Source organism: Osmerus eperlanus, chromosome 17, assembly GCF_963692335.1.
Source record: "Osmerus eperlanus chromosome 17, fOsmEpe2.1, whole genome shotgun sequence".
NCBI classification, from domain to species: Eukaryota; Metazoa; Chordata; class Actinopteri; order Osmeriformes; family Osmeridae; genus Osmerus; species Osmerus eperlanus.
In genome coordinates, this window is record NC_085034.1 from 2,802,744 (window position 1) to 2,818,055 (window position 15,312).

At 48.7% G+C, this 15,312-nt stretch overlaps 1 protein-coding gene across 2 annotated transcripts; it reads right to left on the reverse strand.

Annotated features, from left to right (window-relative positions):
• Positions 1-762: 762 nt before the first annotated feature.
• Positions 763-14,319, reverse strand: LOC134037603 (leucine-rich repeat neuronal protein 3). 2 transcript variants are annotated; one of them, XM_062482998.1, is made up of 2 exons: positions 13,979-14,319; positions 763-4,522 (listed from the first exon to the last, which is right to left on the reverse strand). In XM_062482998.1, exon 2 carries the CDS (start codon positions 4,179-4,181, stop codon positions 2,055-2,057), a length of 2,127 nt encoding a protein of 708 aa, XP_062338982.1. In that variant the 5' UTR covers positions 4,182-4,522; positions 13,979-14,319; the 3' UTR covers positions 763-2,054. The 2 variants fall into 2 exon arrangements, with proteins under 2 accessions (XP_062338982.1, XP_062338983.1); XM_062482999.1 differs by lacking the exon at positions 13,979-14,319 and having other exon boundaries at positions 763-4,040; positions 4,132-4,178.
• Positions 14,320-15,312: the final 993 nt, after the last annotated feature.

Below are 15,312 nucleotides of genomic sequence, written 5' to 3' on the forward strand. Positions count from 1 at the left end.
GAGTAGACAGGCACCGTCTCTGTGAGCATTACCTGTGGAGGGGCCCCGTCATCCTCTGACTGCCTGGGTCTCTGACAGATGGTCCGACTCTAAGAGAGCCTGTCTGCTGAGCAGAGGCGCTGGCCTGATGAATGGGCCCTGCCCCCTGCCTGATAAATCCACAGTGTCAGCCCGCTGCTGACTGACATCCATCATCTCTCCCCGTTTCTCCGCACCCCATCCTCTAATCAAACTAACAGAATGCGACTCCGGGGCTCCGGGGCTGGGCTCGGACGAGGCCTGGCCGACTCCGGAGGCTGAGCGCGTCGTAGCAGGGTGACTTTGTGACTAATTCTGGAGTGCTGGGAGAGTGTCTGGAGGACGAACATGTCCTTAATGAGCCAGCTAATGAGCCTCTGTCTTTGGCTACATCTGGGACAGGCAATCGACCATTGTACAACACCTACACACACACACACACGCATACAATATATACTGACTAGTTTTTTTTCTTTTTTTTCTGATGCCTTACAACCTCATTACTCACATCTGTGTGAACAGCGAGGTGGTTGTTCACAACTGAGTGAACGTCCTTGAACTGTAAAGGTCACCAATACTGGGGGTTAACAGGAAATGGTACATAATTTCCTAGGTAGAGCAATCACTAGATACATCCGAAGCTATAATCAAACCAGTGGTTATAATTCCAACAGCAAAGGGTAAGAAGAACAGAGAAAATACTGCCGACTCCTTATTACAAAAAACATGACATTTATTTCTTTCTTTTTTTTATTCAGCACGTTGTTATTTATTTCATTGTGCCCACTTATCACAGATAGTACAGTCAATATAAAAATGGCTTTTAACTTTAACACCCAAAGCAAGAACGTCATGTTTTTTTTATGTTTATGCTAAAAATACTGCAAATATATTTCCACTAAAAGTACTGGTTTAGCCTGTGACTCTGTAGTTATGACATGGCTGTGTTCTGCGGTTCGTATGTGGTGATTCTGCCGAAGCTCTCCTGTTCTCTGAAGTCGTTTATGTAGGCACTTACCGAGGCTGAATAGACCCATGGCCCCTCCCCCTTCCTCTCAGCGAGATGCCACAAAGGACAGCACTCTACCCATCCGCACAAAAAATCAATCCAACATTTACGTGGGTCTGTCAAACTTCTGTCAATCATACTCCCATCTCGTCCCTCAAGCTCTGCCTCCTCGAGAACTCAAAAAAACAACAACATATTCTTAAATGCCCTCTTGAGATACTGAGCTGTAGTTGAATTGTATTTACTTTTGCTTTCGTGAACTTGATCTCACAAGAATTAACTGTATCTTTTCTTAGTTGCCACCAGTCTATACTGCCCATGTATTATGCAGACAGGTTCTGTTACATATAAAGAATATAACAATAAAATCATCTCTGCTTTAAATAGAAAAGGGGGGAGAGGGGTATATTTCATCAAAAGTTATACACCATAGCTCACTGTTATTGTCTATCCTACTACAGTAGACTTGCTCCCTGCTTGGACAGGTGTCACCTCTATCTCGTCTATGAATGTTGAACTGCACAGACGGTATTGCTTAGGACCACAAGGACAGTTCCACTACTCTCAACACATTTAACAGTCAATAACAAAGAGAGAACACCTTCATCATCGCTTTCTTTGTAGTCCTCCTCACCCCTCTTCATCGTCGATACCATCATCATCTTCAACCTCATGCTCATCGCCGTCATTTTCACCATCTTTTTAATGATGTACTTCTCTGTTTATGACCCAGGGGGTATGTCCACGAGTGTGTTTTTAGCCTGGTGAATTTAACTTGATGCGGCTGCTACGAGGCAGCAGCACCTGACAGACTAGGTTCTAGCTGGGAGAGTGAATGGCCTGCCTCCAAACGCCTCTCCTTCCCAATCCAATGATGTAGCATAATTATCCCAGAATGTTACAGTCAAGGCATACAGGATGCACATGTTAAACAGAGTCCTGCAGGTTTTCCCTTTTTCTGAATGGCCTTGTCTGTTTCTCTGTGGTTGGCGCGTGTTTCTCCACAGGAGGGGGGGGAGCGGGGTTATTAAAAGGCGTTGTCGGATACGTTTACGACTGTGGCTTTCACCTCTACAGCTCTGGGCAGCCCTCTCCCAGAGACCCGCAGTCTGGTGAAGAAGGGAGGGGACAGTTTGGCATCCTCAGACGTCAGGGAGAGCTTGGAGGGACACTTCCTCGCATCTCCGTAGAGGTGGTGGCTCCTCAGGGACACGTAGACCAGCAGGCAGGCCACGCAAACCACCGTCAGCAGCACGCCGAACACCGCCACCACCGCCGTGTCCCAGCGCTCCGAGGCCTGCACCGCCAGCTCCAGCCCCTTGGTGGTCACGTTGACACACTTGGTGTCGTGCTGGTAGTGGATGCTACGCACGTCCACGCACACCTTGTACTGTGTGGCCGGGCTCAGGTGGGTGAGATTATAGACGGTGATGTCAGAGGGGACACGGGCGGTGAAGGCCATGGTTGGCTGGTTGGCGTCTGTGGCGACGTACCACTTGATGTTGGGCGCCATGCTGCCACGGGATGCCTTCCAGGACACCTGGACCGAGTTGGTGTCCACTGATTGGATGTTGACCTTGAGAGATCCGTTGATGGGCTGTGGGAAATAGCCGTTTACCTCCACGGAGACAGACCTCAGGTCCGCCCCCACAAGGTTGTGGGCCACGCAGGTGTACAGCCCCGCCTCTGCCTCAGTGATGTCATAGATGTCAAAGGTTCCTTCTGGGTGCATGTAAAATGTATCAGAAACGGTGTTAGGCAGAATCCGGGTTCCGAACGGAGTGATCCAGTAGATCTCTGGTTCCGGTTCTGCGAAGGCTCTGCAGTGGAGAGAGACGGAACTGCCTGTTTCGGCGCTGATGTGTCCAGGCATGCTCTCCGGGGAGATGAGGGGAAGGCAGATCTCCATCATCTCTCGGAAGTGGACCTGCCTGACGTGCTGCCCCTCGTACTCCGGAGGCTCCACGCAGAACAGGGAGTCGGGCTCCATGAAGCGCAGGCTGGTCTTGTTCATGTTCATCCAGCGCACCACGCAGTCGCAGCGGATGGGATTGCTGTGCATGCTGACTTCCCGCAGGTTGGGCAGGGATTCCACCGTGATCCTGTGCAGAGCGCTGAGGGCGTTCCCGTTCAGCATGAGCGTCTCCAGTCTGGGCAGCTTGTAGAAGGCATTGGGGTGGATGTAAGAGAGCTTGGGGTTGTTGGTCGCTTCTATCTTGGTGAGCTCGGGAAGGTTGCTCAGGGCAAAGCTGTCGATGGACACCAGCTCTGGCATGCTGTTGATCCCGAGCTCCTTCAGGTGGAACATGTCAACAAAGTCGCCCCGCTGGATCCTCCCAATGGGGTTCTTGTTCAGGTCCAGGAATTTGAGGTTCTTAAGTTTCCTCAGGGAGGCGTGAGGAACCTCGGGGAACGTGTTATCGTAGAAGGAGATACTCTCCAGGTTGTCGAGGCCAGCCAGAGCATCATCAGACAGTTGGGACAGGTTCATCCTGGTCAGCACCAGGCTGCGGAGATTACTGAGGGGGTTGAAATTCAGGTCCTGGATGGAGACCACAGGGTTCTCCCCAATCATCAGGATCTCCAGGCCAGGCGTGGCCTCGAACCAGGCTCTGTCGATCACCTGCAGCCTGTTGGAGTTGAGGTGCAGACGCAGCAGTTTGCGGAGGCCCTGGAAGGCCGTGGCGGAGATGAAGGAGAGGAGGTTGTGGTTGAGGTAGAGTTCCTGCAGGCCAGCCAGATGGGCCAGGCAGCTGTCTGGCAGCTCTTTGATCCAGTTCTCCTCCAGGTGGAGGGACTGCAGCTGAGGCATCAGCCCCAGCTGGACGTCCCGCACGGACGACAGGTTGTTTTGGGACAAGTCAATCTCTGTGACGTTGGCCAGGTAATCCAGGGGTTTCTCGATCTTAGCGATGTTGTTGGTCTGCAAGAGCAGCACCTGTGTGTCGGCAGGTAATCTCGCCGGCAGAGAGAAAAGTCCCAAATCATTACAGTCGATGGTGGGGGCTTCCATGTAGATGGAGTTGGGGGAGAACCAGGGCCTGGTCTCACACACACATAGCTCGGGGCAGTCCTGCCTCTCCTCAGAGCCCAGCACAGAGGAGGCCATGGCCAGCCACACACACAACCCCTCCACAAACCGCACGGCCTTCATATTGGCCAGAGACCTCCAGTAAATAATTGGTCCTTGTAGAATAAGTTGGCTCAGCTGTATAACTTCACAAATAATGAATCATTTGTCGTGGCTGAGGGTATTGACTTTCCCCCCTCCCGCCCCACTTGTGTGGGCTTCCCAGGGAGCTGTGCCTTTACGGGAGAAGAATCCTCAAAGTAAGGCCCTTCAGGCGGTGACCACCGTCAGCGATTCCTCCAGAGGCTGCGGTCAAACTGCGGTCAAGCTGACCCGGAGCGATGATAAGGGCTCTTCAGGAAGTCACGTCCAGCTCAGCAAACAGACGGCCATCGTCCAGCGTCGCCATGCCGATCCATTCCCATCTGCAAAACACAGCAGGAAAAAAAACGTGACGTGATGAAAATAGGAAAATATTACGTGGATAAAAGGGCAGAAGGGATTTAGGTCTATTGACATTTGTTATGGGCATACTGACGCATGTTGACATTTATATTGCAGAGCCTTCAAGAAACCACCCTGGATTTATATCTGATTGACCTTATAGGGTACCTCCTGGGACATGCCTGGTATTAAACTGACATTAGGGGATGAGTACATTTGGACTTAAATAGATGTCTTATTAAACTCATAAATGGCAGCTATTTTGGCTTTAACCTTTTAAGGAGTGAGTTATTTTTCCAAAACGGAAGCTAGCTAGTTTTAGTTAGCTTCCGTTACCTAGCAACCTAGCATAATACTCGTAGCAATGCTACTACCTGCTAGTGTTACTTGTTAGCCTCCTAATTGTACATTTTGAAGCCATACTATAGCGTTTGTCATATAGTTTTTGTCTATCGGAAAATAGTCGGTTGGAATGTTCAGAATCACATATGTGTGACGCTACTCCTTAACGGGTTAAGCATATGGCTCAAGGGTCAAAACTCCTCAAAGTTTAGATGGCCTTCACCAAGATGAAATGGGCAACCAATCAGTGCAAAATAAACATACTGTAGAGTACAATATACACCGGAAAACCTGGTGTGTGGGTGTTCATCCCAACTTGTTCATCAACTCCTCCCTCGGTGAATGTGCACAATGTGAAGGTTCCATGTAGCATGGTGTTTGTTTGCTATTTTTCCACAGTCAGCCAGCAGTGTCATTTGTCACACATAACAACCTTTTACTGAACGGATGGGTGTGATGGCGATTGCCTCAACCTGGGCTGCACAGCGCAACGACAAACACCAGAACCGACAGATGAAAAAGAAGAGAGACTGAAAGGTGGGAGGAAAAACAAGAAAAGGGAGTGAGGGAAGGAGGGGTGGGCGGGCGAGGGGGAGAGGTGATGGATAAAAAAGAGAGGGATAAGAAAGAGAGCAAGCTGAAGCGACTGGTTCGTTCCATCACCCTCTCCGTTTCCACTCGAGCAGCCAGAGAGTGAGATGAAAAAGTGAGCATGCAGCAGAAACACTGCAGTCTGGTCCACTAGCAACACTAGGCCAAGAGTTCATTCCTCAAGCCCCTGACAGAAGGAAGGGAAAGGGGGGGGTGCTTAGAGATGAGGCATGCATTGAGGCTGAGGAAGGAGCGAGGGAGGAAAAAAAAGGGAGAGAGAGCGGTGGAGGATGTAAGGAGGCTGGGGAGGAGAGCTAACAGGAGAGTAGGAGGTGGGGGTGTTATTTTTCAAAGCACCTGGCACTTTAATAATAAGCCGAAACACCCAGAGCATTCTGATAAACGTGGTTAGCCTCTTTCCCCCCTCCCGCAGCCTCTTCCTGCCTCTCTCTCTCCATCTCTCTCTCTCTTTCCCCCCTCCCGCAGCCTCTTCCTGCCTCTCTCTCTCCATCTCTCTCTCTCTTTCTGTCCCTCCCCTCAGACTCTCCTCATTATAGGGCACTGCAGTTTAATCTCTGTTCTAGAAAGCGAGCTTAGCACTGTTATTCAGTTTGCCCGGTTCAGATCCTCAACCAGGCACACTTTGGCTTCTGTGTTTAGCAATCACAGTTACACACACCCTAATGTGCTCAGGTTAACTCTTATTGCCTCCCGCTCCAACATCAATCATGGTAGGCAGCCATTTTGTGTCCCTAGGGCCTGCATTCTATGCTGTTTTCCAATCTACCTCTCCTGCTAATAGTTTAAATGGAAACAATCTTTGGGCATGACTTCATGTCAGTGATCAATATCTCTTATGTGATCAATACCTTTTGACGCGGTGAACAAATGTATAGGCCTATTGCAGCGAGTATGAGAAAAAGAAAGGTTCTATAATTGAAAAGCTGCTGCTTTCTGAAAGCACATTTTTAGTGCATGTACCTCCAGATTCAGCCAGGATCTTGAACAAACGAATTAAAGAACCAATTCACTTCAGAGGTGTTACACAGGTTTAGGACGTGATTCATACTTTCATTACTTACGATTAATTCATTGTTTTCCTGCCAGAGCCATGCTAATATGATGTGCTGGGTGATTACATCAGCATTGTAATAAGATGAGACAAAGCCATGTTTATGCTGCTTCCTAGTGTTGATTGCCTATTCTTAAGTGAATAAACTGTGGTTATGTAAATCCAGACTTGATTAATGAAAATGGAAAGTTACCATTTGTTTGTGGTAGAGTTAACACGGCTCCTAATATTCCCGGACTGTTCAATCCACTTATATTAACAACAGGATGTACTTAACTGTGTCTGCGAATACACTGTCTTCACACCTGCAGATAGTGTTCTAGATCTCTAAAGTTGATGTAATTAAATATGGATATACTACCATCATTGCCTTCTACTAAACAAGGTTACATGTCACTGTATAACACTGATACTCGACACATTCCTACGGCAGAACAAAACAGCCCTCATTCTGGCCAATATCTGTTGGATCTACGTCTTACACAACCAAGCTTTAACACTAGATCTTAGATTTATTGCCGTGCTCATTCAGAAACACGTAGGGCACGTCCTTTTTCACCATGTTTAATTCATAATCCTGCATTCTCCGAGCTGGACTGGTTTTGTCCGGGAGGACATTGTGGGGTATTCGTCCGCTGACACTGAGCCCACTGAGCCAGCCAAACTGGATGTGGCACCTTGTGAGGCTGAAGTGTTAGATCGCCCAAGGCCCCTGTGTTACGGTGAGAACAGGGTGAATCCACAGTTTAATTATGGGATGAGAGTGAGCAGGAGGACAGGAGCTAAGGGATAATACAAGTTCCCTGAGCCGGCAAAAATGCTAATGGAACTTCCTATTTGGATAGGCTAACATCTTTCAGAGACCATTGGTCCATGTCTCTATTGTCACAGCATGGCGATAGCACGACCCATAAACGGTTCTAATACCTCAGTGAGGGTCTACATGGCTTTGATAGCATATAAACTCTTAAAAATGGCATATCACACGATTCATATTTAAAATACAGGAATTAACATATAAGAGTAATGAGTTCAAGCCATTTAAAGGTATGTGTGGCGTTCAGGGTAAGGTATTGTATAGAGAAGTAGCCTACAGCACATCGGTTCAGTGCATACATCCCCTATGTTCAGGACCTAGCATAGATCCAGTTCCATCAGCACTAAAGACTAACCTAACGTGTTCACACTGTGAAACTTCACATCTCCCACCAGAGTACCTTCGCCAAATCATTTGTTCAATTACCACTGAACATAGACCAGTAAGAGAAGATGGAAGGGGGAGGCGGGCTAGATAAAATTACTGGCCAGAGGACGTGCTTTGGTATCAATACCGGCATATTAACCTCTGTCACATGAAGGAAGAATTAATAGTCTGCTTTAAAAACCTCAGCCAGGAGATAAAAGAGGAGAATCAACCATTACCCAAATACAGCTGAGCTGAAAACTAGAAAACTCTGTATAGTAGGAAGATCAAAATGGGAGAAAGGAAACCGTCGGCAGAGTGTGGTCTGTTGGCATTACAGTAAGTGACAATAACTAGCATTTGGCCTGGTGTCGCCTGGACAAAGAGAGATATAGGCAATCCACAGGGTAAATGCAATCACAGCTAGATGGATGCTGTTAATCAGTGAGACGATGCAGCACAGTTTGAAATGGCAGAGAGCGAGATGTGGAACCAGATACTGTTGGGGATACTGCTTGTACTGTTAGAGAGTGACCTATAGCATTCAAACTCAGGTCTCTTGTGCACCACAAGACTGTATTAAACTGCCGAACCAGAAGCTGGGTTTTAACAGAGGCGAACTCACACACACACACACACACACACACACACACACACACACACACACACACACTGACACTCACACAAAATCTAACTCGCTCACATCCACAGGCTGTGTATTGTGTATAATTGGAACGGTGAGATATGAGGATGTGAAAGCTGGTGTATTAATGTGTGTGCAGAGAGGGTCAGCCAGCTGCAGAGAAGTGTGACAGTGAGGCGGTAACTCTCAGACCAGCCGGCTCTGTTGGTTTAGAAGCTGCAGGTCTGGAGTGGACGTTAAATCCCTGGTCACAGGGTGGGGGGGGGGGGGGGGGGGGGGATGCGGGGGTCGAGTGGAAAAGAGAGGCAAACGATGATACTGGTTCAGTAGATGGTCATGCCTCCCTAACCACTTTAGAGGTTATGTAAAAATTGACATTTTCACATGAGGAACAAAACGTTTTCTGTTAAGGGGGGGCGGTGGGAGAGTGGGGAGGGTGGGTGCAGAATACAGCTGGGCCATATGGTACAGTATTGTGCCTCAGGGCGGTGATTAAGTAGTCTGTAAGGTTTCAGCTGGTGACCCGGACTGCTGCTCCATCCTGCAGAATGGTAGACCTTACAAAGCACAGGCTAGGTCTGCTGGGGAGACACAAAGGTCACAGTAAAGTGGAAAGCAGGGCAGCGGGAGAATTGCCTCTTCTTTCAGGAGAATTGGCCTTGTGTGTTGTTCAAATGGTTCACGGGGAATTTTGATCCATTTGGTAGGTCTGAAAGGTCTTCTCCTCTCTTCTCTGACTCTCCCCTCTCTCTCTCTCTCTCTCTCTCTCTCTCTCTCTCTCTCTCTCTCTCTCTCTCTCTCTCTCTCCACTTCCTCTCTCTTTATTTTATGAAACCCATTCCTTCTCATCATGCTCTCTCTTTTTTCATTCTGTGTAGATCTAAACAGTGTGGAGGACTCATCTCCTCCTATTCCTCTCTTCTCATAGAACACCCTGTATTAACACATACGTCAACCAGAGATGAGACCTACCTGTCTGTCTACCTACCTGCCTGTCTGTCAGCCCACCAGCCTACAGAACCAGCCTGCCTGCCTGCCTGTCTGTCAGCCCACCAGCCTACAGAACCAGCCTGCCTGCCTGTCAGACCACTAGCTTGTCTGGCTCCAAGCTTCCAGCTGCCAACCTGCACCCCCCTCCACCCCCCTCCACCCCCACCCCCCTGTCAGAGCGCTGCATCAGCTCCTGGGTGGGTGGTGCCAGAGTGAGGGGGCCAGTGTACCTCCCCCTGCCCTTCACCTCATTGATTTACCATTACACTTTCTTCAAGGTAGGACCAGAGTCCATTAAACAGCAGCCACTACGCAGCGTGTATAATGAGGTAGGGTGCGTGGCAAGCGGAAACGTTTCCCCTTTACACCTGCTCTTGCATGGCCGTAGATCAGCCCAGAGTCAACTGTTAATGCACAATCAATATTACAAATGAACTACGCCACCCCCCCAGGCCACCACCCCAGGCCACCACCCCACGCCAACCCCCCCCAGGCCACCACCCCAGGCCACCACGCCACCCCCCCCCAGGCCTCCACCCCAGGCCACCACGCCACCCCCCCCAGGCCACCACCCCAGGCCACCACGCCACCCCCCCCCAGGCCTCCACCCCAGGCCTCCACCCCAGGCCACCACCCCACGCCATCCCCCCCCAGGCCACCACCCCAGGACACCACCCCACGCCATCACCCCAGGCCTGGCCTAAGCTCTCTCCAGTCTCTGTGTGGCCTTGGGTTAAGTAAAGGGGAGCAAACATGAATTCACACACAGTTGAAGGTTCGCCAACATGGCTTACCGTGCAGGCATGCATAAAAAAACACTATAATGTTTGACATAAACACTATGCAACACACACACAAGAATACATGCATATGCATGCGAGTGCATTATGCTGTTTGCATCTCAGATTTTAAGGCAGCTTTTGATAGGGTCAAAGACATGGCGAACATGCAAACATCTATTTCTCCTCTGACACAATCTTCCTCCCACCACCCTCTCTTCTTTCCCTTTATTTCTCTCCCTCTTTCTCTCTTCCTCTCTCTCTCTCTCTCTCTCTATCTCTCTCTCTCTCTCTCTCTCTCTTCTCTCTCTCTCTCTCTCTCTCTCTCTCTCTCTCTCTCTCTCTCTCTCTCTCTCTCATGCATACCCTCACACGCACATACTGTAGTCACAAACTCACACACACACGTAGACACACACATACTTAAAGGCATCTGCATAATGCCTCCTGTAGCTGTTCGGCAGAGGCAGAGGGAGGGGGAGGAGGAGAGATATCCTTCAAAGTCACAGCCAAATTGAATGAGCAGGTGCAGATGTGTTTGGTGTGCAGGCTGGGAGACAGACGTCCTGCTATCTGGATGAATAATATATGACTGGTCAAGGGGCCACATGCCTGCAGATACACGCTCCCCCCCAACTGACACAATCAATCCTTATATGCGACTGAAAACATTTACCGGGAACACGGATCTCTTTATTATAATTTCATGGGTCTGATAATGCCGTGTCTCTCTCCAATTGTTTTCAGTAATCCGTGTAGAGCTGAGGCAGGTCGCGGGGAAAGGCCTACATGACCATGGAACAAGGGTTGGCCTGGGGCTCATTTTTATTTCATAGATTTTTGATTGAAGTGTAATACGGTGTGTGTCTATATGTGTGTGTGTGCGCGTGTCTGTGTGTGTATGTGTGTGTGTGTGTGCACTATATGTGTGTATAGCAGGTTTCCTGTAATCACTAACGGTTTCAATCTCCCTTCGACTCGCGACCACCTCCTATAAACAATATCACTGAAAATCTAGTGGATGCTGCTGGATAGCATAAACTGGCGAGCGAGTCTAACCAACGTAACTAGGATATGAGTGTGTCCACACATCTTGACAGTACATCTCATTCTTCAGCAGAAGGTCTACCTGGCTTGGTGTCAGCATCAACACCTTGTTCATCTCCCCGATCTAGAAGCTCTACCGTACAGTACAGAGGGCTGTTCAGAGCATATGAATGTGAACCCAGAACAGATGGAGAACACAGCAGGTGAACCCGGGCAGCAGGCCTCTGACGTGTTCACCAGGTCAGGTTGGAGGGTCCACTGCTCTGCAACGTGTTCCCTCACAGAAGCCTCCTCAGCACCGATCTCCATCACACAAACTCACAAACTACCTCTGATCGGATTTACATGTAGTCATTTAGCAGACGCTCTTATCCAGAGCGACTTACAGTAAGTACAGGGACATTCCCCCCCGAGGCAAGTAGGGTGAAGTGCCTTGCCCAAGGACACAACGTCATTTGGCAGAGCCAGGGGATCGAACCAGCAACCTTCTGATTACTAGCCCGATTCCTTAACCGCTCAGCCACCTGACTCCCTGAAAGATGTATGAAAGACTTGGTTGATGAATCCATCCACTGACCCGTGCATCCCGATTAGACACACATCAGCGATGCCAGAGCCAGGTAAAGAATACTTGGATGGTAACTGTTCAGGAACAGGAGTCACACAGAGGGTTTGTGCTTGACTGGGCCAGATTCTTCCCTTTGGCTGTTCCTGAGCTCCTATCACATAGTCTCTCATTCAGGTATAACCGCCGATGCCACGGAGAAGCTTGTTACTGCCATTATGCAAACTAAAATGAAATGGTTTGGAGAAGTAGAATCGAGTTTCGTGAGTTTCGTCTGATAACCCGTTCCATTCTCCAGCGTAAGCAAACACACTCATCTCTAAGCCGCAAATGCCACACGCGTAAAAAGGATGACATCATTTGAAAATCTAAGGAACAGTTCCCACGGACGCAGATCCCTCTAGACAAGACAGCCATCTAGGAGGAAACCAAGCTCCAAAGACCGTTTAACTTATAAAAGTGCATGCAGGATCGATTAGACTACTCACAAAGGAACACATTATACTGTAAGCCTTGCTGTGGAGAAATGTTTATTGATTCAATTAGATCTACCCTTAATGGGATGCGTGTTTGGTTGCATCACCTTTGTCTTCACTTTAGATGACGCATGATGAGGGACAGAGCGAAAGGCCAATAAGTACTGAACAAACAGCTGCTTTAACTTAGGGTTACTTGAGGACTAAGCCATGCAGTGACTACATTTAGTCATTTAGCAGACGCTCTTATCCAGAGCGACTTACAGTAAGTACAGGGACATTCCCCCCGAGGCAAGTAGGGTGACGTGCCTTGCCCAAGGACACAACGTCATTTGGCACGGGTGGGGAATCGAACCAGCAACCTTCTGATTAATAGCCCGACTCCCTGACCGCTCAGCCATCTGACCCGCCTCAGACGAAGCGCCACTGCACAAGCCTTCCCAGATAGTCTGTTGCATCATGAAACTTCCCAGTATTCCAATGCGAGGTCTACAACGACACAATAGAACAATGCAAACCATATTGGAAGCATCCGAGCCTGTCGTATCTAAGCCCAGCTTTAAAAGATGCTCGTCATTCAAGAACAAGACAAGACTGTCACCCTCTCGTGTCTGTCGGAGTGTTGTAAACAGGGTTGTGAGTGGTAAAAGCTACATGGGGAAGACGGCCTGGTCCAGTGCTGATCCCAAGCAGAGCCGGGAACAGAGGACAGAACAGCAGTATGCTTTACGTTCCTCTTAAAGCTCTCAAATGGTCACATGGAGTTTTCAGGCTGCCATTTTCTCACCATGACGTCTGCCTGTGACCAGGCATGGATGTGTGTATTTATTTTGTCTGGGTGTTAGTATACCGTAGATGTACATATGTGTGAGTGTGCGTTTGTGCGATGTGTGTGTGTGTGTGTGTGTGTGTGTGGTGTGTGTGTGCAGGGAGGGTGGGGGTCTGGGCTAAGACTTCCAGCTGTAGAAAGATCTAGCAAGACTATGGTCTTTCTCCTTACAGCCTTATCCCTATCTCTGTGGTGTTGAATGTGTTATGCACTGCACAACGTATAATGCCTCGTTTGCCTAATTATTCAACGGCCAAGCGCGCCTACGTTATGCTGGCAGAATACATTCAAAACCACAATGAAAGTGTGTGTGTGTGTGTCGGTGTGTATGTGAAATCCCACAAGTAGGCTATTCGACGTGCTTTCGTGGCAGGTACAGTGAACCAGAAGCCTACTCTGACTGCAACAGGATGATTTAACGGAGAGCAGAGGGAGTGGAAAAGAGCGGTGTTATTGAGGGAAAAGAGCTAATCTTTCATTCTTTTTCTTCTAGACGTGCGCTGTGTGCGTTCTCTAAACAGCGTCGGCTTCTGGACTATGACAGAAAAACGCATATCAGTCTATCCCAGTCTATGATGTTTGTATTTCTCATCTCCGTGTGTATGCAGTCCACTTTGCTTTAAAGGCGCATCTTGCACAGTTGCGCATATGCGTCCCTATCCAGGTTCGAAGATTAAATTCAAGTAGGGTACAGCGCTGTCACAAAAACATGTTAACATATTTACGTTTAGAACAATAGCCTGCCTAATGTTGGCTATTTTACGTTGCTAGACAATGCTATACGGCTGGTGGCTGGTCTATGCTGAGTAAAGACCCTTGAAAAAAAGAACATTCAAATTAACGTTAATTTAGAGTGACAAAATAACAGCTCGACACGAACAGGTCTATATATGGTACTGACATCAATCTAGAAAACTTACCCGCAAAAGTCGCTTTTTCCCAATGAGAGCTAACGTATTCCCTATGCTGTTCCCTTATAGTGAGCTGGTCCGGTGAGGAGCGAGAAAGAGCGCAACACCTCCAGCCAACAATCAGAGTCTTCTTGCTTTTACGCAGTTGGAGATAAAGGTTTTGTTTTTCCCTCCTGGCAACCAGCAGCTTTAGACTTGTCGAAAAACGAAAAGTCCTTAACCGAGAGCGGTTGGAGAGTCCTCTCTCTGTCCCCCTTGTCCTTCTCCACGGTTGTTAACGGCGCATCTCGACCTCGATCAGCTGTCATACGGAGCACATAGACACGCTGCTGTCTCCTCAGCAGTCGTTAATATCAGAACAACCTCGACTCTCTAGAGAGACAGCCAATAGCGTCACAGTTCCAACCACGGTGCCCGAAGCATTCGGCGTTTGGTTGGCTAAACGAAGCCGTCAGTCATCTGCCGAACCAGCCCTTTTGTCCGAGAGTCTCTACCAGCGAGGAGGATAATGATGAGGGAGAGAGAGGGGAGTATGTGGTGCGGGAAATAAAATGGATATCTGTTTCCATTAGCGCTAGAGCTCGGATTGGGTCCCCAGAGAGGTTCGAACACATTGTTCTGCTAACAGATGCCTCTAAGGGTCAGAATCCTACGACCTGAGTCGAAGAGAGACACACAGCCTGTCCTCAGACAAAGAGACACATTAAAACATGTACCACACATAACCACACTTCACTAGTGGGTTGGGGGTGGGTCATTCAGATGTTTGGAAGGTTGACGGTTAACACCAGTTTAGACCGGGGGCAGTTTCAGGTTCCTTCTTTCTTCTTGTTAATCCTCCACGAACATTATGTTTCTTAAGTTTAGCATCCTATCACCATCCCTTCAGGGTTGCCCCTGATGACTGCACACACCGTAAACAGCAGGATCCAGCTGTCCATAAACCCTGCCTACAGCAGGACACAAAGCACAAAGCACCAGCCTAAATGAAAAATGAGCATCAAATTATAGTGTGTGTTACCTACTACAAAAGGTAGTCAGATGGCTGAGCGGTGAGGGAGTCGGGCTAGTAATCTGAAGGTTGCCAGTTCGATTCCCGGCCGTGTCAATTGACGTTGTGTCCTTGGGCAAGGCACTTCACCCTAGTTGCTTCGGGGGGAATGTCCCTGTACTTACTGTAAGTCGCTCTGGATAAGAGCGTCTGTAAAATGTAAATGTTACTGTATGTGTGTAGGTGTCAGCAGGCCCTGCGTTTACTAAGTGAATTATTTATCGTCTGCCTCTGGCTCCTTTATTTAAGGACTGGCTAGATATTCCAGTGGCGTTTCTTTTGTGGCTTTTCC